The sequence below is a fragment of the Amblyomma maculatum genome, chromosome 11, assembly GCF_055883805.1.
Source record: "Amblyomma maculatum isolate TAMU_Amacu chromosome 11, ASM5588380v1, whole genome shotgun sequence".
Taxonomy (NCBI): domain Eukaryota; kingdom Metazoa; phylum Arthropoda; class Arachnida; order Ixodida; family Ixodidae; genus Amblyomma; species Amblyomma maculatum.
In genome coordinates this window covers 2,981,236-3,006,883 of record NC_139354.1, presented here as the reverse complement: position 1 = coordinate 3,006,883, position 25,648 = coordinate 2,981,236, and the positions used below count along the sequence as shown (strand labels likewise).

Sequence of the window (25,648 nt, the reverse complement as noted above, 5' to 3'; positions counted from 1 at the left end):
TCTGTCTTAAAATTTTACCTTATTAAAGATGATGGTATTGGTGATGCAGAATGGCTATGTGAAAAGTTTATTCAATAAAACGTTCCTAAATAAGTGTATTAGGAGCAGGGATAGGCGTGGTCGCGAGGTGTAACCACTTAACTTACAGGAGACATTTATGACGGCCCAGTCTTTAGTACCATATATCGACTGCAGACATTTGCACTCAACGCTTTAGAAAAAAAAAGAAGGAAAAGTTTTAATTAGCAGCGTATACCGCATAGCATAAATAATCTGCTAAGGGTGTTATCATAATTATAGCTCCAAAGCCAGATTTGGTACCAAGTTCTTCTATTTACTATTTCTGCAAATTTCCTCCAAGCAGTGCGAGGACTGCCACGAGATATATACCGGTTTCCACGCGCGCAGGCATGGCTACCATGACCTGTTCATGCGCGTTTCCTGTCAGAGTAGCGGGGAGCAACGGCATCCGGTTTGGTTCTACCGCACGCCGCTAAAGGTTTCCTCTGCTGTCAATTTAGTCGCGAAAACGATGGATTGCGATGTTACAGTCTGGCCGAGCACTTCATTTTTGGATTGTCACGCAGTGTCCTTAGTAGGCACGTGGTACTTATACAATGATTAGAAATATATGCAATAGCTTTGTGGTAAATTCGAAGCACTGCCATTTGTCAAATCTTATAAGTGTGAAATTCGTTTAGCTACAATTCTCGAAGAAAAGACAAACATGGGCTCCGAAAAATACGCGCGAACGAATGGCTTTGTTGACTGTATAGAAAATTTAATCAAAATTCCCAAGAATCAAGACAACATGAAGACGTCATTTTCTTCAATGCGCTCATGGTGTGACGCACGGATATTACAAATCAAGTTTCGCAAATCTACTTCAACGTCATTGTGAAATCGCACAGTATATTCGGTTTATGTAGTTAAATATGTAATTCTTTCAAGATTTTAAACGGCATAGCACTTTAACTCGATCTGTAATAAAGCAGTACAGAGGCTTCGTTACCTGGATTCTAAACTCATGATGTTTGACAAGAAACTAAACTTCTCATTTGCAAAACTCTAGCACTTCTCAGTTTTAATTTTGCAAACGGAAGCCGGTCGCGCTTACTGATATCAGTAAGGCATAATAAGATGAAAAGAAAGCCACGAAGCTCATAAGTCTACAGTGCTAAGATAAACTTAAGCTCCACGATAACGTTGTGTCTATCGTTTGCTCCTCTTCTTGAGCTTAACGATTACCGCCAAGCACCCGTGTTGAGCTACTAATCAAACCAATTTTAATTTAACATGTTGGTTAAACACTTCCGGTGCTTTTCATACCATTATGTGAGACACTATACAATACAGGCAGAGGTCACCGTTTTAACCAAACGGTACGGACGTACAGTGTGGTCTTGGGGTAACTGGTACTAGTTTTATTCACCAGAAGATTTTTTTCAGTGCCGATTATTTGCTTCTGAATTCCGGCGCTGTAAGTGCGAGGTAATATTTTTTTCGATCCCTTCTGATAGTTTTCTTACGCCATCAAAGGTACCGTTGGGTTCTCGACGAGACGCAAGCCTTATCTCTATTGCATTCGTAAAAGCAACAGAACTTCAGCTCCAAGCGTGAATTAAACCAGACTTTGTCTGAGCATAGCAGCTCTTTTATTGCGATAGCAATACTGCTCCAGATTTTGGCCCATGGACCTTGAACAGCCGCGAAGAAGAAGAAGAAGAACGCGCAGTCACCGGCAGCTTGTATAATCAGTAGGGTAAGATATGCAACACCCTACCTAAACCTGGCAGTAAGGGAAAAGGAACAAATAGACGTCGTAATAAGGAAGAGCATCAAAAGCGCACTCAGCCTTCCCAGCTGCACCTCCACGACCAGACTGCTGGGAATGGGGGTACACAACACATGGGAGGAAATATTGGAAGCCACAAGAATAGTGCAAATGGAGAGACTCAGTCAATCCGAGACGGGAAGGCAATTTCTAGAATGGGTCGGGCTCCAGAACGACAGAGGGATGGACCCCAAGATCAACCTCAGCAAAACCTGCAGAACCAACCTGTACATCCCACCCGTTCCAAGAAACATGAGCCCCGTTCACAACAAAGAGAGAAGAGAAGACAGAGCCAAAGCTATCGAAAAGGAGATGAGCAAGCTTGACCTGAACTCCGTGGCGTACACTGACGCAACCACCGGGAAATCGGGAGCTGCAGTCGCAGCAGTGGTGGACGGAGCCGGATCCCCTCTAATCACGGCGTCTATAAAAACAAGAAATGCAGTCATCGCTAAATAGGTAGAAATTGCGCTAGCCTGCGTTAGCACAAAAGCTAAAGTGATTATAAGCGACAGCAAAACAGCCATTTGGAACTTGACAAAAGGGAGAGTGTCATCCGCGGCTAAGAAAAGAAAATACTCGAATCCATGGAGATCTCACGGAGGATCACAATAAAATGGACCCCAGGCCACGAATCGGTGTCTGGAAACGAAGCCGCTCACGCGCTCGCCCGAGATATCTGCCACCGGATGAACGTCGAGCAGGTCGACAACCCAGAACCCGAGGAGAGGTTAAAGGCCTACCATGAGATCTGTGAATACTACAAACTAAACAGAAAAACATTCTCCACTCCACATAAAGAGATAAACAACGAAGAGGCCAAAAGTCTTCGCAGACTACAAGCCGGAAATTACCCCAACCCAGTATGGCTGCACCCTTTAAAAGTACATAACAGACAACACGAAAACTGTAAACACTGTGGACAGAGAGGTACACTAGATCACATAATCTGGTAACGCCCCTTTTCGCCTGGGGCAGTGGCCAACATTCATGACATGGAAGCTTGGGAATCCCTTCTCCAAAGGGAAACCCTTGAGACCCAAAAAGAAGTCGTTTGCCTGGCGGCTGAGGCCGCGAGGCAAGAGGAAAGGCAGGGAGATTAACCAGTAAAACCAACCGGTTTGCTACCCTCCACTGGGGGAAGGGGATGAGTGGATATAAAAGTTTTGAGAGAGGGATAGTTGAAGTTAGTACAGTCACGAAGAATCAATGTATCCTTGCGCGCTTCTAGTTGCGGAGTCCCAGACCCCTATTCGGGTCTGCGTACCTGGGTGGGGGAGTAGGGGAACCTCTTGTATCGGCGGCAGTAAAGTTTCAAATAATAATAATAATTTAGCTCCACATTCGGTTCAGCAGCATTGAACCAGACCTCATTTATATGTGGGCTGGTAGCTTACGCTCTCGCATCATACTCTAAAAGGATGAGCTTAAGTGTCCCCAATAATGTAGCACCTTACACTGATAAGACGTGATAGGGGATTATTGTAGCAGGCAAAAGAAGCTTCCGCCATTGCTAATGCAATTAAACTAGGGTTAACCAGAGTTACACCACAACTAATTCTTTTTGGCTTTCGAGTATAGCTCCCGCTCGCCATCACAATGGATTAATGTGTTGTATGATCATAACGGCGCTCCTTTGAGCTGCATTGTTTTGTTAATTTTGGTTTATATTATTTAACATCTCAATACATATCGGCTATTAGGAAAACCATAGTGGAAGACGTCAAAAATTTAAATGACACGTGATTTTTTTAACGCGAGCTTACATGGACCAGTGCAGGGGCGAGGTGCGTTTCGTCTCGACTGAGACACCGTTAACGCGGCCGGTATCCAACCCACGTCCTCGGGTTCAGCTTTTCAGCACCCTCCACATAGCTTTATTTACAGTACTGTCATCAACATGCCTTATTCGTTTTTTTCTTTCTCCAGAATTCTCAAAGCCAATAGAACTGTCAATGCGGCTGTGGAAATTTATTAGCCGAGACAATAAATTCAATGGTTCAGCTATGATGCTAATTCCAGTGTCATGAAGCAGTGAACAATCGTTAGAGAGCATCAAGTTGTATGTGTATGTGAGTGCAAGGTGATTTTTAAATATATCCAGAGGTGCAGCCAGTGCCGATATCAGGCACCAGTCTATCGTTATCAATATGAAAAGGAAATGTGAGAGGAGATTCAAGGTAGAGCCAAATGTTGGCATAGACTGGTAAAGAGTAGGCGCTAGTGACAATAATCACGCTGTTCAAGAGAAAACATTGACACGCCGTAACGTGGCAATTCGTAGAGCATCGAAAACAGCTATGCAAGCTGAGTAAAAAAAAAAAAAAAAAAGCGTACCTGGTGTGGCTGAAGCTGCAAAAGTGACGAAAAAAGAAAGTCTTCAGGAATATTTTTAGACGGCAAATCAACATTCCATTCTAATATAATCAGCTACCTGTGAAAGTTGCACCAGTGGCTGTATGTAAGGCAAGAAGGTGCAGCAATTTGTGCAGTGGGTAATAATTTAAATCCACGTTCGTGTTTTGATTGTGCGGTTTGATTCTAAATAGTCAGTGTCCTTTATGCAAAAGAAAAGGAGAAGAAAGGTGGAATATTCATATCGGTCGCCTGTAAGCTTTTGAAAGCCACATGGAAAGTATTCAACATCTATTGTCAAGTTGATCGTGTTTTTTGTCTTTTGTTGGTTAGTTTATGTACCTATATCTACTCTTGTCACTTTGCCGTGCGGCCCTGTGCAGCAAAAAAGCATCACTGCTTACGCAGACAGGTTTTTCACTAAGTAACTGTAACTTTTGGCAAATAAACAACAACAACCTTCTTGCACTGGGGCATTGTTCGCGAAATAGAGGGTTAGGCCAGATATATTTGACACCGACTGTACAAGATTTGTGTTGCAGAATGAGAGCAGAACGGTTCACCCACAAGAAACAGCAAAAGAAAGAGCACTGGGAACGTTTATACACCAGCCACACAAAACGTTACATACTGTAAACTTCGCTTACGTATACCTGTCACGAGAATGATGCAAGGGTTCATTAGTTTCACTTAAAAGATTGTACCAGTGGAAATTTTGACGGGTATAGTCCTAACTGTCATGAGAGGCAGCTAAGCTTTGGATGCAGTTTTATGTTCTTGAAAACTGCGAGTGTATTAAATGTTTTATTGCTCCCGTTTGTTTCGAATAATTAGAAAGTTTATTGCGGCGTACGTGGTCATTTCGTTTCTTTTATAAAGCTTGACGTCCCTCGTGTAAGGTTTAACATCTTAGAGTTATTTTGACGTATTCTACCGATAGAAAAATATCCTGTTCAGAATACGTGAAAGTAGCGCCGCAGTCGACCACCTGCTCCATTTTTTCTTCCTGATTTTTCCATGCAGTGGAGCAAAAATGTCCATAAAATCGAGAATAAGCTAAGCGGTATGTAGTACGCCTTATGAAATCATGAACGCAGTGCGAACTGGTACGCTACTTCGACTACCCTTGTGAGGTCAGCAGCATAACCACAGAGGACGGCTACCTCATAGAAATGGACAGGGTGCCACATGGGCGAAATGAAGCGGCTTCGACGGCCCCGAAGAATATGACTGCTCGCCAACCACTCCTCTTGGTGCCGGTGTTCGCGAGCGCCTCCGACATCTGGTTTCTCAACTACCCTTCGCAATCCCCAGGCAAGCGCTCGCATATTGATATTAATAGGAGCTTCTAAAGGAGATCAAAAAAGCTGTAGAATTACATCACTTTTATGCGAAAAAAAAAAGACAAAAATAAAAACAAAAAACAACAGCATGAGGTGGACACGATTACCATCGGGCATTTCTATAGAGCATATATTGTATTATTGAAAAAGGTGTTCCCAACCTTTCGATTCTTTGATGCTCATGACAGTGAGGAATGTTCGTGGGTAACTATAGCGTTGGCCCAATATGGTGAAGCTCTTTAAAATGGGGTGCGACCAAGGACACATTCGTCAATTGTTTTGTCTCACAGAAATCAAGCATTATGAGGAGAAAATTCGTACTTTATTTCTGTGTCACTGGTGGTTTCCTTGTGTGTTCTTTCCTCTTCATGAGGCGACAGGATTGGATGGTCCTGCAGTCTACTAAGGCCTTAAAATGTCTTCTTTGGAAGCAGCACATCGTTGTTTGGTACAGTTTTCTAGCAGCTCTGATGCTCAGTGTTAGTAAAACGTTCCGAGTCCACAATGCTCGTTTCAGCGGGATAGAGAGTGGTTCTTAGCACGTTATGGATTTCGCCGGTTTCCGTATTCTGGCTTCTGTAATTAAGTCTGAGCGAGTGTTGCTATAGAAGAAACCAACTCTGTAGCTTTGCAACACTCCACTAGCTTTAGTTGCTAGGAGGGACTACGACTTCACTATCACTACTAAGAACACGGCCAATATCAAGAATATATCTAATTAGCTCTAATTATCCTCAATTAGGTTGACCATAAACATTACAGAATATGAGGTCTGCATATGTCTGAAAACACTTATATTTACGCATTCTAAAGCCTCATCAGCATGTTAGGCCTAATAGGGCTTTTGGGGCCTAGATAAGCTTATAATATTTCATGCGCATTCACACGTAAACCTTATACTGAGGTATTGCTAAACAAATGTTATTGTAGTGATATATCCTGGCACTTGAGATGATATAAAATATACAGCTGTTTCAATGATGAGAAGTATACTTCTTTCCTTTATAGACAGTTAAGCTTTGTGAGTACAGTATCTACGGAACGAAGCTGTTCAAGGTCAGCCTCTGCCATTGGGTAACATTTCACAAATCGTATATGCCCTCTCAACTCCTCCCCTCATAGAGGACCGGTTGGAGAGAAGCCAGACACCTACAATTCAAAATTTTATTATTGCGGAATTCACCGGAAGTTCTAATGAAACCGGCCTATTTTTGCTGCTGTGGATACAAAGAATGCCAGTGAACTCCCGGCAAATATTCAACAGAGGTTTTTTCAAGTTGTTAGGGTAGAATAATCACTATGCCATTCTGGCTTAATGCACCTATATATGCTAGCAAGCGACCCGTGACTGCTGGTGGCCTCGACACCTGTCAGCATCGGTCGTACCAGATGTCTTCAGTTCGTCAACCAGGGCACTATCAACATTCGTCTGAGCTGACGTCATCAGCGCGTAGGGAGTACAGCACACCCTAAACGTTCACTATTCTTAAAGTAAGTCAAAAAAGAATCTCGTTCAAAGGTAAAAAGACAGTCTTGCTTAAAAACCTAATGCCACTTCCAAGTATGAAGAACGAGTGTCAGAGAGTTCTAGTTTCTTAGCCAAATGATGAGGATGCAAACTGCTGGTGAGCATCGCGCTGCTTTTTTGACCATATAAAACGAACACCAGAAAAAACGTTTTTGTATCACTTTGAGTAGTGCTGATTTACATTTATTGAACAAAATCACATTATTTAAAGAGAAGAAGATTTAAAAGACGCAGACCAAAAAGTCTGAGTTCTGGAATTTCTTCTCCCTGCTGAACAAAGCCTGCAGAAACAACAAACGTAAGCAAGCGCAAAAAATGCTGGTACTGGATTTTTTTGCAGGCTTCTTGTTCTCCGACGCCGGCTTCGACGTCTGGTCCATGAACTCCAGGGAGACCGAGCGGTACTCGGACCACATAAAGCTTTCGAAGGATGACCCCAAGTACTGGAATTTTAGGCAAGAAGCCCAGTGGGCTCCAACAGTTGCATAAGTTTTTTTGTTTGTTTGAAATGGTTTGGCCATTCACTTCAGGCGCTTCAAAGCCCCAGGGCAAAAGCTCTTTATGAGCGTCCAGAATGAATTTTAGCTCAGTGACCATGCCTTTGATCTCCCTCTTGATCACTGTTGTTCAATACATACTACAATTTTCTGCCTTCAAATCAGGCCGGCAGCTGAATCCCTGTCATCACTCACCAATATTTAGCTACGTCCGTACATTAGGTTCGTGCCAAACTGCTCTATACAGCGAAATTTTTCATCCTTGAACTTCTGGCAAAGGCTGTAGATATACTTCGCCTACATGGTGTGCTCAAAATGAAATTCAGTTCTTCAGGGCTGCTCGCTGACCAGATAACCGCCATAATTGTGGCGGCAGCATTGATAGAAAGGTATGATTTACTTAGTGTAGTTCGTCATTGTGCAATTTATTTTCGTAACGAAATCAATTGTGCTAGTCAAAAATGGTTCCTCCTGTTTTTTAGCTTTTTTTCATATATTTATTCATTTATTCAGGATCGAGCTCCTTGGCACTGCCACGTGAATCCCGCAGCGCCTACTTAATGGTGTTACATTAATTCTGATGATCAGTGTTCCGGCTGAAAAGTCAAGAATGGTAGTCAGGTGCGAAGCTTGCAGCCGTTGGTTATGAGCGCAGCTGGCAAACCACACCGTATCAGTACTAGTCGTGTCCTATTAAAGCGGAGCGAATGTTCGCTATAGACTCTGGTGAGTTGCCTTAGGTTTGATTATTTTGGCTCATGCATATCTTGCCAGATATCACAGCTCATCAGTGCTGGTGACCCTTAAACGTAAGATGACCTATGCTAGCAAACGGTTTAGTAAAGATTTAAACCTCGTAATCATTGTCAAATGAAAGCGTGGTGTTTGAAAATTGGAATAGTGTATGAAGGTCACCAGAATTCTGTATGAAGGAGAGCCAATCAAGACTGGAGGTGGAGCATCCTCAGTTCCCAAACCAAGCCAGCGTTTTAGACCAGCGGACTTGACTTCGCCCAGAAGAAGGCAAGACCCCTTGCCAAATTGTTGGCTTGGCTTGCGAACTGACGATTCTCATTACCCTTGTTCGGTTCTCCTACATACTGTGTAGCCATCTTCCAATCGTTCTACTCTAGATACAGAACTCTGCGCCATTCACCAGCTTCTTCCTGCAGCTTCGACGAGATTGGGCGTTACGACGTGGCTGCAGCCATCGACCACGTCCTCAACGCAACGGGCGCGTCCAAGCTGACGCTGCTCAGCCATTCTCAAGGAGTGACCGCCATCCTTGTGCTGCTGTCCACTCGGCCGGAGTACAACGAAAAGGTTCAGTGGTGACAGCAGGCAGTCTTGCTGAGCACGCATGTTCCTCCATGTATGAACCTAGGCGTATTAATGGGCGGCTGTTTCTGAAAAAAAAAAGTGAATTCTTATATTCTGGCGCTAACCATGGGATGAAAAGTGAAATAGCGTGAATTTTGGGGCTTGTTAGTTCATAGCTGAGGCTCTAAGGGAGCACTTCAGGTGAGGGTCAAAGGAAGTACCTTTGCAAGACAAACAGAGCCACCTTTGCAGGCTGCGAGGTTCGAAACTGGGTTTGGGCCCACTGCGGAGGAGGGGCGCGCAGCGGGGTTTACGGAGCTTCTCCCAAACGCACACCCCTGGAAAAGCCGAGCGCCAGGCCGGGGGACGCTTGTACCCCTTTTAACCGGTGCAGCACAACAGGAGACTAAAACGAAAAAATCAGAAATAAACTCCACAAAGATATCGCTTGTCGTGATCATTTCTGCTCTTCTCTTCGCCTTCTGTTGATTTAGAGTGTTTTGAAAAGTAACACATTTACATTAGGAAAACTTTCAGCTAAAAAAATTTTTATATATTAAATTGCCAACATAGCGTGTAACTTAACTTAAACATTTTGATTCTAAATTTTGTTGATAGTCCTGTAATATATTTCGATGCAATACATGACATATATTGCAAACGAATATTATGTCACTTTGTATAACTTCGTTTTTAGTGTTTTGTTGCTTCTATGTCTCGTGGATGAATCGGACCCTTTGAAGGCATCTTAGTAAAGACAACTCATAAGTGCTTAAGCTAGGTGATAGAACGCGGGATGTGGCTTCACACTTTAGTAGAACCCGTTCAGTGGAGTATGTACGCACAGTCGCGCTTATAAAAAACATATTTCCTTTTTTACAATCTAAACCCAGCATGGGCTAATGTCGGAACAGATATTTATCTGAAAAATTTTATAATAATTGCTACAAAGAGATGGCTTTGGAAAACCTTAAAATTTTAGTACCGCCCGTTACAATAAGGGTATTGCACAGGTCAGAACTAGAGGGAAATGATCTGATATGATGTGTAAACCTTTCTGCATTACCCAAAGTTGCTTCTGTCTCTCAAACGGCACGTCATATCTACAATAAGAACAAATTGCGTGTACGAGCTTCGAACAAAAGGTAACATTCATCTGAACTGCGGCATAGCAGCCCGACGTATTACAGCAAGCTAGTGTTGATATGCATAGGTACAGTATACCAGACACTCATTTTAGAAATGTTTTCATTTGCAACGCTTACCTCATGCGTAGAAAGAAATGAAGTAGTAATGAAGAATACCAATGGTTCTCGTTAGATCCAAAAGCTTACAGTTTCAGTTTACCTTGAATTACTGAAAAAAATGAATTCGAAAAAAAAATCGATTTTATAACTTGCTTTCGAAGGATTGAATATTATCTGTTTCTTTAAGGGTGCCGCAATATTTCGTAACCCAGCTTTGTTTTATCACGGCATGTAGTTATTTCCGTCCGTGGTTCAATTTACGTACTGCGTTCTATATATGCGTCGAAGTGCCGTTTGAGCACACGCAAGTGCTGAATAATACGAACCATCTAATTTTTAGTCCTGAAATAAACCAAATAAACCTAACCCGAACTCATTTCTCATCCGTATCTATACTTGCGCAAGACTATTATACGAAATGTTATATATGAAAATCAGAGCAACTCTACTGCACCGCGTACTGGAAGTTATGCATATACTGTGATCTATGTCGTCAGGAAAATTTTGGATTTTCGTCTCTTCAATGAGGAACTCTAGAGAGGACCCAGTATTTATCAAAATCTCAATTTCCACCACACTAATTCAAACTCTCTATGTAACGACAATGCTTTAAAAGTATTGCTCCATGAGATCAGTTCGAAAACATTTAGAACATTTTTGACGTCCAGTCAAGGTACGATGCTTTACCAACACAAGCAAGCAAACGCGATCAGCAGATTTCTGTCACAAAGGGTAATGTGACAAGACTGTGCTCCACTGTTCCAACTTTGGAGACAAAAATAAAGTAGATTGAATGCGTAAGATCTAGAATTTATTCTATTTCACTGAAGCAATTCCAACTCATAATTTGGATTTAAATAGCCGTGATGAACGGAAGACCCGAAACGGCACAGCAGCCGCCAATGGCGTCGTCTCCTGCCCGAGTCTGCTATTTAGGAAATATTGATGAATGTTGGAACCAACAACCTATGATCCCAAATGAGCAATTTAATAGGCCCAGTATCAGAGCAATACCCTTGATTTATGGCAGCGGTAACGATGACGAACTCTGGGAAATATACAAATACTCTGGGAAGATGTTTTCGAATCATTTTGTCAGCATTTATCAAAACCCCGATGTTAACTATTTAAGCCTCCAGACCTTCTCGGTCTTCAGGCCGGCTGTTTTTTTGCTATTTGCCTTTTTAAATATGCATAACAATGGTCATGCATGGCCGTTTTGAAAACTTGCTGCTAGCGCGGTACTAGCTTTAGAAACCCTCCATTCTTACAAATTGGAAGACAAGACCATTTCCATCATTAAGTCCATAAAGATATCTTATAAGATTCCACTATTGTATCTAAGTCATTTTCCAGAAAGGACGTAATGGCGTTTGATGACATTTTAACGACTTGTTGTAACAGTAGAAAAACCTTTACCAGGAAAACTTTCTGCTCTCATAGCCCATTTTGTCATTAAGATAGGCACAACAGCTAGTATATTAAAATACTCCGCAGTTGGTGCGTTGCTGAAATGGGTTTTTAGCGCAGACAGACAAATACAGGAATGAACAATTTCCAGTCAAGCTCGATTTTTTCTCTGTTTTTCGCCTGTTATAAATACCAACTAGCAGTTGTATCCCAGCTAAAATATCTCAGAAAGGCGGACATGTCATAGTCTTCATTTGCATTCAGACGTCCCAGATGCCTCTACTTATCCTGCCCAGTCAATCGCAACTGTAAAGAAGTTGCAGAGAGGTAATACAAACAACCACGCTGGCAACGTTTCAAGCTATGAGGCTGAAGCTGACAAAATAGCTGCCACAAGTGGAGTTTTCCCCTTTCGATCTGTAATTCGAAAAGACATGGCTCCTCGTTTTGTCAAAAATGAAATATGTAGAAATTTTTTTGTTGGTGAGGGACATATTTTGTTAATATTGTTACGGGGTAGTTCAGCTTAGAGCAGAGGGCGGACACGGAAGACACGGCTTTCAAAACAACAGACGTTTTCTGCAGGCATCAGCCGACTCTTCTCGAACATCGTCTTCTCTCAAACTCACGAGAGTCTTCTTCTTCTTTCCTTATGTGCATATCAGTTCATGCCCCGCATAATGTAACACTACCCCGCCGGCTGAAAAGCACCGTCCCAGTGCGTACTAGCGTCCAAAGCAGGGTTCGTATAGTACGGCTTGAGGCGTGCAACATGGACCGTGTCGGTAGGTTGTGTAGAGGCATGGCATGCCGGATGCAAGGGCGAAATTTCGTATGTCACTGGTGTCGTCGTAAAATACGGTAGGGTCCTGTATAGCGGGGCGAAAGATTTTCCGAGAGGCCAACGCGGCGAGCTGGGGTCCAGAGCAGCACGAGAGAGCCGCACGAATACTGGGTGTTGCGATGACAGGAATCATAGCGACGTTTCTGGGGTTCTGGGAGGCTGTGAATCGGTTGCGAGCCACAACGCTGGCAGCATCAGCTCGGGCTATGGCGTCACGAGCATATGAGCTGGCAGTGGTGACAGATGGGAGCAGGCTGTCAAAAGGAAGCAGAGGTTCACGGCCGTATAGAATATAGAAGGGGGAGTAGCCGGTAGTGTCGTGACGCGACGAATTATATGCAAATGTCACAAATGGCAGCGTTATATCCTAGTCGCGGTGGTCATCAGAAACGTACATAGACATGTCAGTCAGTGTCCGGTTAAGGAGTTCGGTAAGCCCGTTCGTCTGTGGATGGTTTGGTTTGGTTTGTGGGGTTTAACGTCCCAAAGCGACTCAGGCTATGAGAGACGCCGTAGTGGAGGACTCCGGAAATTTCGACCACCTGGGGTTCTTTAACGTGCACTGAAAGAACCCCAGGTGGTCGAAATTTCCGGAGTCCTCCACTACGGCGTCTCTCATAGCCTGAGTCGCTTTGGGACGTTAAACCCCACAAACCATAGGCAGTCGTGAAAGAATGACGAACGTTGCACAGCCGTGGGATCTCGTCGACTATACGAGCAAGATAGCAACGGCCACGGTCGGTGAGCAGTTGGCGGGGAGCTCCATGGACGAGTATAACGTCGTCGAGGAGGAAAGCAGCGACATCAGTTGCACAACTGGTTGGTATTGCTCGTGTGACCGCGTAGCGTGTGGTGTAATCAGTGGCCGCCGCAATTCATTTGTTCCCCGATGCGGACAGTGGAAAAGGCCCTAGAAGATCCAGACACACTCGAGAAAATGGGTCTATGGGGATATCGATCGGCTGCAGCAGTCCAGCTGGTAAAACTGATGGCTTTTTCCGGCGTTGACAGCGGTCAAAGGCAGCTACGTAGCGGCGGACTGCGCGGTATAGGCCTGGACAAAAGAACCGACGGCACACACTGTCGTATGTGCGAGAGACGCCTAGATGACCTACTGTAGGAACGTCGTGAAGCTGTTGAAGGACGGCTGTGCATAGATGCTGAGGGACTACTAGTAGAAGGTCGGGACCATCAGGTCGCATATTGTGCCGGTATAAGGTGCCATCGTGGAGAACAAACAAACGAAGGGAAGGATCATGGCGATCGGCGCTGAGGCGATTGATAATTTTGCGAAGCTGAGGGTCCTGGCGTTGATCACGGCGAATGTTGGAAAAGTCAGAAATAGAGAGCATGCAAGCGTCATTATCACATTCAGGTTGACTTGGCGGGTCGACTGCATGACGGGACAGGCATTCGGCGTCTCGATGCAGTGGCTAGACTTATAAACTACTGAAAAGTTGTACTCCGGAAGGCGCAAGGCCCAACGTCCAAGGCGGCCAGTAGGGTCTTTGAGTGTAGAAAGCCAACACAATGCGTGGTGGTCAGTGACTACTGTGAATGGCCGCCCATACAATTAAGGGCGGAACTTCGTAATGGCCCAAACTAGGGCTAAACACTCACGTTCAGTGATGGAACAATTCTGTTCGGCCGCAGAGAGGAGTCGGCTGGCATAGGCGATGACGCGAGGGGAACCGAGCTGACGTTGTGCGAGAACGGCACCAATTCCATGACCACTTGCGTCGGTGCGTACTTCTGTGGGCGCTGACGGATTGAAGTGAGCCAACACTGGCGGACCGGTCAGGTGGGCAATAAGAGCGACGAAGGCGGCCGATTGTTCGTGGGAAAAGGAGACCTCTTTTTTAGAAGCTGCGTGAGTTTGGTACAAATCGCCGGAAATATGACCAAAGTCCGAGGAAGGTACGCACGCCGCTACTAGATTTCGGTAAAGGGAAATCCCTTATAGCGCGAATTTTGTCGGGGTCCGGCTGGATGCCATGGGTGTTGACTAAATGTGCTAGGAACTTGAGTTCCCGGCGACCAAAGCTACACTTCTTGGAGTTCAACTGAAGTCCAGCTCGTCGGAAGACGCCAAGAATAGCCGAAACACGATGGAAGTGGCCCTCAAAGGTTGATGAAAATACTATGACGTCATCGAGGTAGCACAGACATGTGGTCCATTTGAGCCCGCGTAATAAGGATTCCATCATGCGCTCGAAGGTCGCAGGGGCATTACATAAACCGAAAGGCATCACCTTCAATTGGTAGAGGCCATCCGGGGTGACAAAAGCCGTCTTTTTACGATCTCGTTCGTCAACAGAGATCTACCAATATCCAGAACGGAGATCGATGGAGGAGAAGTAGTTCGCATCATGCAGGCAGTCGAGAGCGTCATCGATCCTTGGAAGAGGGTACACGTCTTTCTTTGTCATCTTGTTTAGGTGTCGATAATCTACGCAAAACCTCCAGCTGTTGTCTTTCTTTCTGACGAGTACTACCGGAGACGCCCAGGGGCTGCTCGACGGCTCAATAATGTTGCTTGCCAACATTTTCTCTACTTCTTCCTGAATGATCCGGCGTTCGAAAATAGCAACTCTGTAAGGCCATCGGTGAATAGGTCGGGCATCTCCGGTATCGATGCGTCGTGTGACGACGGATGTTTGGCCCAGGGATCCGTGACCGAAATCAAAAATGTTGCTGTATGACCTCAAAAGGCCGACAAGGGCACTGGCATATTGGGGACGCAGGTCAGAGGCAACCATGGCTGAGATGCGGTCCTCCGGATCAAGTGGGCAAGGAAGCAGCCATCGCAGCAGCATGGCTAACCCGCTTCTGTTCTTCGCACCACAGGCGTTCCTGTCCCTGGCGACGTGCTGTCTGCTTTCTTGGCAGCCTTCCGTTGCGGATACTCCCGGTTATCTACCTCGTGCCGAACCGGCATATCAGCGGGCTCACGCATGCGCCTACGTTGAAGGACAATCAGCCGTTATTGTGCCAGCAATCAACATCGCCTCTGCAGTGACATCACACAAGACCAAGGCTATAAAGACCCTCCAGACCGTCATCCTCTTCAGTGGGCAAGGAAGCAGCCATCGCAGCAGCATGGCTAACCCGCTTCTGTTCTTCGCACCACAGGCGTTCCTGTCCCTGGCGACGTGCTGTCTGCTTTCTTGGCAGCCTTCCGTTGCGGATACTCCCGGCTATCTACCTCGTGCCGAACCGGCATATCAGCTGGCTCACGCATGCGCCTACGTTGAAGGACAATCAGCCGTTATTGTGCCAGCAATCAACATCGCCTCTGCAGTGACATCACACAAGACCAAGGCTATAAAGACCCTCCAGACCGTCATCCTCTTCAGTGAGCAAGGAAGCAGCCATCGCAGCAGCATGGCTAACCCGCTTCTGTTCTTCGCACCACAGGTGTGTAATCAGCTCTCTCTTTTCGCTAAAAAATGCGACAATAGATTCCTTTTATCGCTTCCTTGCCCAAGTGTAGTTTGTGTTGTTGCCCGCGAGTGCCTTGATTCTGCTCTTTTGTTGCTATGCTGCGGTGATGTCGAGTCAAACCCCGGTCCCAACACGCGGGCTGGCACCGGCTCCTCAGTGACGGAGCGTGAGCCCGAGCATATGAGCGAAGTGATTAAATTACTTAAAGACATTGACAAAAAAACGACGGAACTCACCACTGGACAAGCGAAACTAAGCGCTGACGTCAATGCAATCAAAACAAACCAAGAAACATTAGAAATTAAGTTGCTTGATGTATTCAACCGTCTGGAACAGGTTGAAAACACGTGTAAAACTGTGGAGGCCCTAGAACTTGATATCGCCTCAACTCATGATACTGTCAGCCAGTTAACCTTGCAACAACATGAACTACAGGCCCGTATAGACGACCTTGAGGACCGCTCACGCCGCAACAATTTAATCTTACGAGGTATACCCGACGAACGCGAAACCTGGGATGAAACGGAACGCAAGGTGTCTGCAGTCCTTTCAAATGCCTTTGACAATGAACTTCCCGATTCGTTCATAGAGCGTGCTCACCGCATAGGCACAATTTCAGTGGACAGGTGTCGGCCCATAGTTGTCCACTTCCGTTCGTTTAAAGTTCGTTCTTTGATACTGGCATCGCGATCCAAACTCAAATCTGACAACATTTCCGTGTCTGAAGATTTTTCACCCGCCACCCGCAAAGCGCGCCAGCAGCTTACTGATTTCGCTAAAAGCCTGCCGCAATCACCTAAGTTCCAATTGCGTCACAACAAACTTTACGTTAACAACAAATGCTACATGTGTGACCACATCACCAACAACATCAAACTGATAAAGAACTTGCCAGTTGAATCATCACATGAACACACACCTCGGCGAGCCACAGTACATGCCGAACATTCCGATAACGTTCCGTAGCATCACGTGAGGGGACGTGGACAGCCATCTAAACCACGAATATCTATCCTACTAGCTAACGTGAGAAGCATTGTTAACAAGCGTGACATATTTCATTCTGTAGCTGACACTTGTAACCCAGATGTTATTGCGCTCACCGAAACCTGGCTTCATTCTAATATACGTAACACAGAAATCTTTAACGACTCATCCCTCTACACGTTCTATCGCTGCGACCGCACATCACGTCAGGGTGGGGGCGTATTACTTGCTGTTTCTAAAATGATCCGGTCATACGCACTGAACATCATTACAAACCTCGAGATTGTCTGGGCATGCATAGAACTTGGACACTTAAAGCTCATTTTCGGTGTATGCTACCGCCCTCCCGGTCATTCTATTAACTTCATCGATGACTTACACGATGCAATAAATGCAGTTTCTACTCGTCACCCAACGGCGCCTATTTTCTTACTGGGTGACTTCAACTTTCCCAACATATCTTGGTCCTCTGTAGCCCCTGTTCAGAGTCCAATTTCAAGTCTAAGCACCGACTTCATAAACCTTTGTTCCACTTTTTCATTCTCCCAACTAGCATCTGAACCGACAAGAATCACCAACACTACCGCCAACACCCTTGATTTAATACTAACCACACACCCTGATATTGCCTCAAAAATTACGTACCTGCCTGGACTTAGTGACCATTTATCGCTCTCGTTTGACATTAGCGTACATACTTCACCCGCTCGCAAAGTCACCAAACAGATCCGTGACTATAAAAAGGCTAATTTTCCGGCTATTAACGCGGAACTCGCTGAATTTCTTGACTTTTTTCCGTGGGCTTTGATAACCGCTCTGTTGAAACTAACTGGAACCTATTTCTTACTAAAATCAATGACTTGACAAATACTTATATTCCGTTATGGTCTATATCTTCCCACTGAAAAGCTCCGTGGTATAACGCATACTTAAAACGGCTGTCAAATAGGAAAAAGCGCTTCTACCGAATTGCCAAAAGGTCTGGCAGTCAAGAAAAATGGGAGGCATATTACGGGGCTAACAATGCTTACGTATCTGCACTTAAAAACGCGAGGCATAATTTTCTTCATAATACGCTTCCCAACATTCTTACCACGGACCCAAAAAGGTTTTGGAGGGTGGTTAATCCAACCGATAATAACACCATTTCTTTATTAGGCGCTAACGGCCATTCCATCCCGGATGAAGATTGCGCAACAGTTTTAAACTCCGCCTTCTGCAGTAATTTCGTTCAGTGTAACTACGCCACATTTCCGCAAACTAAACACTATAATTACCAAACTATGGATCCAATAATAATCGAACCCCGGGGTATTGAGAAGATAATCGACTCCCTTAAAATATGTTCTAGCCCAGGCAGTGACTTCATCAATTCAAAATTTCTAAAGGGTGCTAAAACTTACTGTTCATTATTACTATCTAAGATATTTCAGCAGTCCCTCCTCACTGGTACCCTACCTGCTGACTGGACGGTCGGGAAGGTGATCCCCATCTATAAATCAGGTAACAAGAATTCACCCCTAAATTACCGCCCCATCTCCTTAACAAGCATTCCATGTAAAATTTTAGAACACATATTATATTCAGGCATCGCAAACTTTCTGGATTCCAATTCATTTTTTACTAATACGCAGCACGGTTTCCGTAAGCGGTTGTCTTGCGAAACACAGTATCATTCACACATAAACTTCATTCCATCCTCGATCGCCGCTCATTAGCCGACTGCGTCTTTCTTGACTTCGCAAAGGCGTTTGAAAAAGTACCCCATAAACTACTACTCCTCAAGCTAAGTAAACTTAACCTCGATCCAAATCTGTTTTCCTGGCTTGAACATTTTCTTTGTAACCGCTCTCAGTTCGTATCTACTAACAATACATCTTCCCCATTACTTCCCGTCGAATCTGGCGTACCCCAGGGTTCGGTTTTAGGCCCTCTCCTCTTTCTAATTTATATTAACGACTTACCAAATTGTGTATCTTCTAACATTCACCTTTTTGCTGATGACTGCGTTATTTTTCGGGAAATTAACGACATTAACGATTTCTGTGCTCTACAAGCCGATCTCACTTCCATATCCGCGTGGTGTAAATTATGGCTAATGCAACTAAATTCTTCAAAATGCAAAGTTTTACGTGTTTCCCGCACATCACCTGCTACTAATACATATCATATGAATAACACTGCACTCGAGGCTGTCACATCATATCGATATCTTGGCGTCCATATAACTTCTTCTCTCACTTGGTCACTCCACATTACCACCGTAATTAACAACGCTAACAGCATGTTAGGCTACCTGCGCCGCAACTTCTCCGCCGCTCCTACTTCATTAAAACTAACGCTGTATAAAACGCTTGTCCGGACTAAACTCGAATACGCATCAGCAATTTGGGACCCAAGCTCCACTAACTTAACTAATTCACTCGAGCTAGTGCAAAACAACTCTGCCCGGTTCATCCTTCTTAACTACAATCGTACAGCAAGTGTCACCTCCATGAAAAACATGCTAAATCTACCTACTTTAGCCTCCCGTCGAAAATTCTCACGGTTATGCTTATTTCATAAACTTTTCTACAATTGCCCCATTCTACGAGATGAACTAATTTCTGTGCCATATTTCATCTCATCCCGGCTTGATCATGCACATAAAGTCGGCATCACATCATACAAAACCAAAGCTTGTTCGCAGTCGTTTCTTCCCCGCACATCAGCAGATTGGAATCACCTTCCCGGATCGACAGCCAGCATTCAAAACAGCCTGCGATTCCGTGCCAACTTAGCTAACATTGTATACTCAGGCCCTTAACAATTGTATTCATTGCTGTTACAATCACCAATGTTATTTTTGCCTTTCACTTACAACTATATTCTTACTATAGCAGCTAAAAATGTATAACCAGGAACATGACGCTTGTATTTTTCATTTTTGTTCTTTAACCTCTGTTCTATTATTTTTGTAACCACTCCCCTCTGAAATGCCCCTGGCCTTGAGAGTAATCATAAATAAAAAAAAAATAAAAAAAAAAGTGACGGTACAGGTTGTGCAGGTATACCTCGGCGTGACGGTTGGACAGCACTGCAGAAATAGTAAAGCTGGACAAAGGTGACAGCTCGGCAAGGAAAATGCCCTCCGGGAGAACTTGTGAAGACATGCTGAAGTTGAGTACGGGAATGTAGGTGAGGTTATTCTCGACGTGTACAATGTTATGAGGTAGGACGATGTTGCGCTGTAGAGCGACGTCGGTGATGGGGTTGACAACGTAGTCGCCGTCAGGAAGGGAGGGAAAAGGTGACATGGGCACGTATACTGCCGCCTCGGGAGGTAGGCGAGTAAATGTACTGGAGCGGAGGCGAGGCTGGGAATGGTCAGCACTGGGGTCGTGAACACAATGGGGCAGGGCTAGGCGCAGAAGTCCGGAGGAACAGTCAATGAGAGCGGAATGGGCTGTTAAAAAGTCTAGGCCTGAAATCACGTCTTGAGGAGGAGTAGTAAGGACGGCGAAGAGCACAGGGACGTGGTGGCCGGCGATGCTAACGCGCGCAGTGCACATTCCGACGATGGTAGCAGTGTTTCCATCAGCAACACGAACTATAGAGGTGTTAGCGGGCGTAAGAACTTTTTTTAGGCGCTGGCGGAACGACGAACTAAGGACTGAAATATGGGCTCCAGTGTCAATGAGAGCGGACACAGGGACTCTATCTACGAGGACATTGATGAGGTTGCGGCGTGGTGCGATGGTCGAAACACAGTTGGCTGTCCGGGTTGGTAACGCAGCGTCACGTCCGGGCTCTGCGTTGCCTAGTTTCCCGAGTAGGGGGCTTGGTACGTTGGGGACAAGGCAGCTGCGGCGAGGAGTAGGTGATCGGGAAGGGTGAGCTTGAGGCGATGGCGAACGGCTGGGACGACGGGCTTGCTCAATGTTCTCTTTACGAAGATGTGCTAGGGGGACAGAAACGCGTCGTGGTGCATAATAGTCATGGCGGACAGGGCTGTAATAGGGGCGAGAGGGGGGAGCCGGACGGCTTCGGCAATAGCGGGACGTATGGCCAGCCCGACAGCAAACGAAGCAAATAGGCCTATCGTCAGATGTGCGCCACTCCGCAGGATTGCGGGTAAGGTATAGCGCGGTGTGTAGGGCGGAATTGTGGTAGCAGCAACAACCACTGGGATTGGCTGTGGTGCAGGGGGTGGTGTGGTAGGATTTGAAACGAGGCCCACATTTGCGAATTCTTGGCGGACAACAGCCTGTATCATAGCTATTGTTGCCTCTGCAGGAGGTGACGTAAGTGTAACAGGAGTCAAGATCTAGATTTCCCTGCGGACGATGGTAGTGAGGTTATTCTGACTTGAAGGCTGCTGTAACGTGGCCAAATCGTCACGTCGAGGATGTAGTCGCCGTGTTGGGAAGGCGCTGAAACCAATGGACGATGCGGCGCTGCTTCGCCTGTTCGAAACGGCGACAGACTTGCAAGACTGAGTCCAACGTAGAGCAGTCTTTGCAAAGAAGTATGTTGAATGCGTCATCAGCGATACCTTTAAGTATATGGCCCACTTTATCATCTTCGGTCATGGAGGTATTCGCCTTTCGACACAGAGCTAGAACACCTGTATGTAGGCGAGGTATGACTCGGTTGACGATTGAGCACGAGTAGCGAGGTCTTTTTTGGCTGCCAGGGCTCGCCCAATTGGTTTGCTGAATAAGTCCTGCAGTTTTTGTTTGCAGATGTCCCACGTAGGCATGTCCTGTTAGTGGTTGGTAAACCAGGTCTTCACCGTTCCCGCAAAATAGAAGATTATGTTGGCAAGCATTTTGCTAGCATCCCACCGGTTGCTGCACCTTTCGTATTCGTCGAGCCAATCTTCAACATCCTTCTTGTCTTGGCCTTTAAAAATAGGCGGATGGCGGATTTTGGTTAAAACCATGGGGGCAGCAGGAATTTCCGTAGTGGGTGATGCGTCCTGGGATGCCATGCTTACTGTGGTAGTCGGTGGGGTGAGCTCAGGGAGATGGCGTCCACTGCGCAAATCCAGGTTTCTGGCGGGGAAATACGAGGAGCTGTGGCAAGGGGAATCGAAAGTACCTCCACCAAGGTTTTACGGGGTAGTTCAGATTAGAGCAGAGGGCGGACACGGAAGACAAGGCTTTCAAAACAACAGACGTTTTCTGTAGGCACCAGCCGACTCTTCTCGAACGTCGTCTTCTCTCAAACTCACGAGAGTCTTCTTCTTCATTCCTTATCCTTTCCTTTCCTTCTTTCCTTAACAATATTGTTTTTTTTTTCAGGGTTAGCATAACACAGGATTTTGCTTGCTATTCAAATATTATTTTATTAATTTTCAGGATTCTTGATCTGGTTGATTTTAACTAAAGCAACTTCCTTTCGATTTCACGTGTTTTTGATCAATGTTTAGTATACCGTACAGGATCCCTGTTCGCATTCACAGGCTCAGTGCAACCGCTCTTTCCAAACGTTTCTCCTTATTTCTCGAACCATAAAGCTGTATTTGTTTAAATACGGATCAGGCCATTTGATGAACCTTCCTGTCATTCGGAGCATGCTGCCACTTTCTCTTGTAGTTTGCGTATGCTGAGTAAATTTGAGACATTCACCGAATCCCAAAGATGTTCTCGGCTCGCAGCATCGATGACGGTGTGTGCCCAAATGCCTGAGTAATCTACGACACAGCTTCGCCTACCGACATAAGGCCTCTGCTGATTGCTTGATATATAATGTCATCAGATCGAAAGCAGCGCCATGATGAAAGGAAATATGCCGCGTCCAGAAACACTGTACCGACATCCAGGAGTGCTTACACTACCATACCAACAGTTCTCTTAACAAAGCCAACGGGGCGGTAAAACCTTATTTTCAATATTTTACTTCTCGCAGGTTAATATTTTCGTGGGATACGGCCCTGTAGCAAATGTCAGCCACTTGCGCCTGCCATTGTCCTTACTGATACCATGGACACCAGAGCTTTTGGTAAGTTACATGAATTGCAGGGTGCTCACAGGAGAGAAAGCCGTCATGGTCGGGGATGCGGGAAGCAATCGTGAAAAAAAAAAAGAAGAAACGACTTACAGTGTGGATAGAACCCCCGTGAAGAATAATAAACTATAGTTACACCTACTCAATTCGGGTAGGACATTTGCGGAAGATTTCAGACAATCCGCAAAGACCGTAAAGACCACCTGTTGCAAAGGGGAATCACGATATCCGATTCAAAATTCAAGCACATGCAACCTGCTGGACATTCAGTGGATGTTTAAATGAGACAAAATTATAGTTCACCTTGCCAGAAAACGCCGGCGGCCTTTGTAATGAAACCGCCCAAACAAAAAAGAAAGGGTTTGTGATGTCGTGATGTTGTACACCGAGTCTGCCAATCACTGCTTCATATCGTCATCTGACATTCCGTTCTGCATTGAAATCGTTAAACTGTTTCAAACAGAATAGGAACAAAAGAATTTTATCAAGAATGGCATTGGCCTATTGATACTATTTTTTTCTGCGATGTCTCAATGCAAACTAAAAGATTAAAGAGATATGATGAAGTTATTGGATGCTACAGTTGGGATTACCTTTGCGTATTCTGAGGCAATTGCTCTGCGCACGATTGCAACACATCAATTTTAAATGATGTCCAAAACTCATGCACATGCTTAAGGTCTGGCGGATCTACACCGCTATGCGAACAACCCATAATAAAACTTCATAACGATTCCCGATAGCGGTCATGATCTGGAGTCAAGATTCGAGTCCTGCAGGAATTTTAAAAAGCGGTAAGAAGACTCCTTTCTACATGTCAGATTTCCACGCGGATAGGCAATGTCCTAAGTGAGCTTATAGAGGCTCCCGTTCTACTTGAGGGAAGCTGACACCCTTACGCGTTGTGCAGTAAACAGCACGAAATAAAGGTTCTACATCCCCGCACATCCCCGTAGGGATCTAAGAGACTCGGCATCAGTATGAAACCCGCCCTATAACCTTTCAAAGGTCGAATTTTCAATCCGTATGGATCATAACAGATTGAACAAGACAAGACTTTTTTACCGTAAAGCCAAATCATTGCCGACGGTTTCGAGCGTTGCGGAGAACACAACTTCAGCAAAGATTACAGACATAGAGGTCAAAGAAGGAACTAAAGAGGCGCTGCTGCAGCTTTTCTGACTGGGTCAAGCAAACATTCATTACAATATTGAATAATGCGGGCATACTCTATTTTCTTATGTTCGTACTGGAGTACGTATTGTCGCCAAAGAAGAAGTGTGCTTCGTGCGCGCTCGAAGAATACTGACCGTACCGTTGAGGCTCGCAAATGCATACTGCGGTTTCAACAACTTGGCTTCGAACATCAAGAACTAGGGAACTAACAGTGTTAAGTGCCAAGTAGGTTTGATAAGTAGGTTTGATATTCGGATCTCTTTCGGAGCGGGTTCAGAAGGGATCGCCAAAGCAAAAAATTGTTTCATTATGGCCGGTACTATCTACACGTTGTGTTAAGTTGAAATCGATAACTCCGCCATGCACCGGCACTACTCACGTGCAGACGACCTTAAACGCTGCACAAGGTAGAGCCTGAAATTTGTCCCACTGGCTTTTATTTCGGAAACGCATACAATTAGACTGCAGCTATCTTCCTGGAGAACATCGCTACCTTTGATGAGGTACGTGTTATGTGCTAATAATCACCTAGTATTATAATTCTGTGTACTGCCCTCGGAGGCACATTCATGCACACATTCATGCACACATTTATTTTACAAAATAAAAAAAGATTTATTTTCTTTCCAAATGAGTTGCCAAATCGACGAATGAGTCCCGTGTCCATTAGGTGTTTCTTTCTGTTTTATGTGGTTCATAACGCACCCACAGTGTCTTGCGCACTGAGGATGTCTCAGAATTTCAAAATTCCACATGAAGCATGGCCTGGGGAGAGGCTTTTTGTATTTATCACCTAACAGACCAAAAAAGATTCAGTTTGCCGTTATGTGTAGCCGCAGTCATGAATATGTGGAACAGCTCTAACACAGCATGATCTTTCTGTTTTGCGCAGGCCATCGCCCAACCCTTTTCAAGAGCAGGTTACTTCGACATCAGCGAGGGAGTTTCGAAACTTCTGGCACAACTGTGTAGTTTATTCGATGGTCGGATCTGCTCCACATTGATCACGTTAACCTTTTTCGCCAGTCCGTACCAGCTGAATGAGGTATGGACGGCCTAACATCTGGAGCTACGATTAATACGCATGAAACGCATTAAAAGGGCCCATGAATTTGCATACCATATACTTATGGGCAAAATAATTACCTAAACCCATGACATTATTTCCGCTATAGTGAAAGAAAGAAAATTAGTGTTCAGTAATGCTACTACAGGCAAATAAATGGTTATTAGCAATATTCAGAATAGATCATCGGTAGATGCAAAATCTAAATACAAATAAGGATGTCCGAAAATCGGAAATTGTAGCGAGCCTCGTCATCTTTCGACTGCCTGTGCGAAAGCTAGGGCCCAGTACGGCTGGTTTTAGGTGGCCCTGAAAATACCGGGTCTATTGTTTGGGCGCATATCTGGAGAAAATAGAAAACAATGTTTAATACATTGCCGTTTCTGGTACAGCTTGATAACAAATCTTTCAAAGCCTAATTTCTAATTGATTGTTATAATTTCAGCATGATTCTCTGCTTGCAAATATTTCCGTAATTTGAGGAGTCTTTAAGGAGCGAAAGGTGTTATAAGCTAGCCAAAATGTAAGCAGCCTGCGTTTGATAAGTTACGTTTTCTGTCCATGTTCATCTCCACAATATTGAAGACTAGAAACAACGTTCTTGTA

The 25,648-nt window shown here is 44.9% G+C and overlaps 1 protein-coding gene across 1 annotated transcript in view; it reads left to right on the top strand.

Annotated features, from left to right (window-relative positions):
- LOC146172667 (lipase member K-like) overlaps positions 1-25,648 on the top strand; it is a 38,228-nt gene that overhangs the window by 3,027 nt on the left and 9,553 nt on the right. The window contains exons 2-6 of the mRNA XM_084583220.1: positions 5,287-5,503; positions 7,401-7,515; positions 8,730-8,880; positions 22,702-22,794; positions 24,869-25,021. Coding sequence (XP_084439346.1) covers positions 5,287-5,503; positions 7,401-7,515; positions 8,730-8,880; positions 22,702-22,794; positions 24,869-25,021 — 729 coding nt within the window. The remainder of the gene's footprint in view (positions 1-5,286; positions 5,504-7,400; positions 7,516-8,729; positions 8,881-22,701; positions 22,795-24,868; positions 25,022-25,648) is intronic.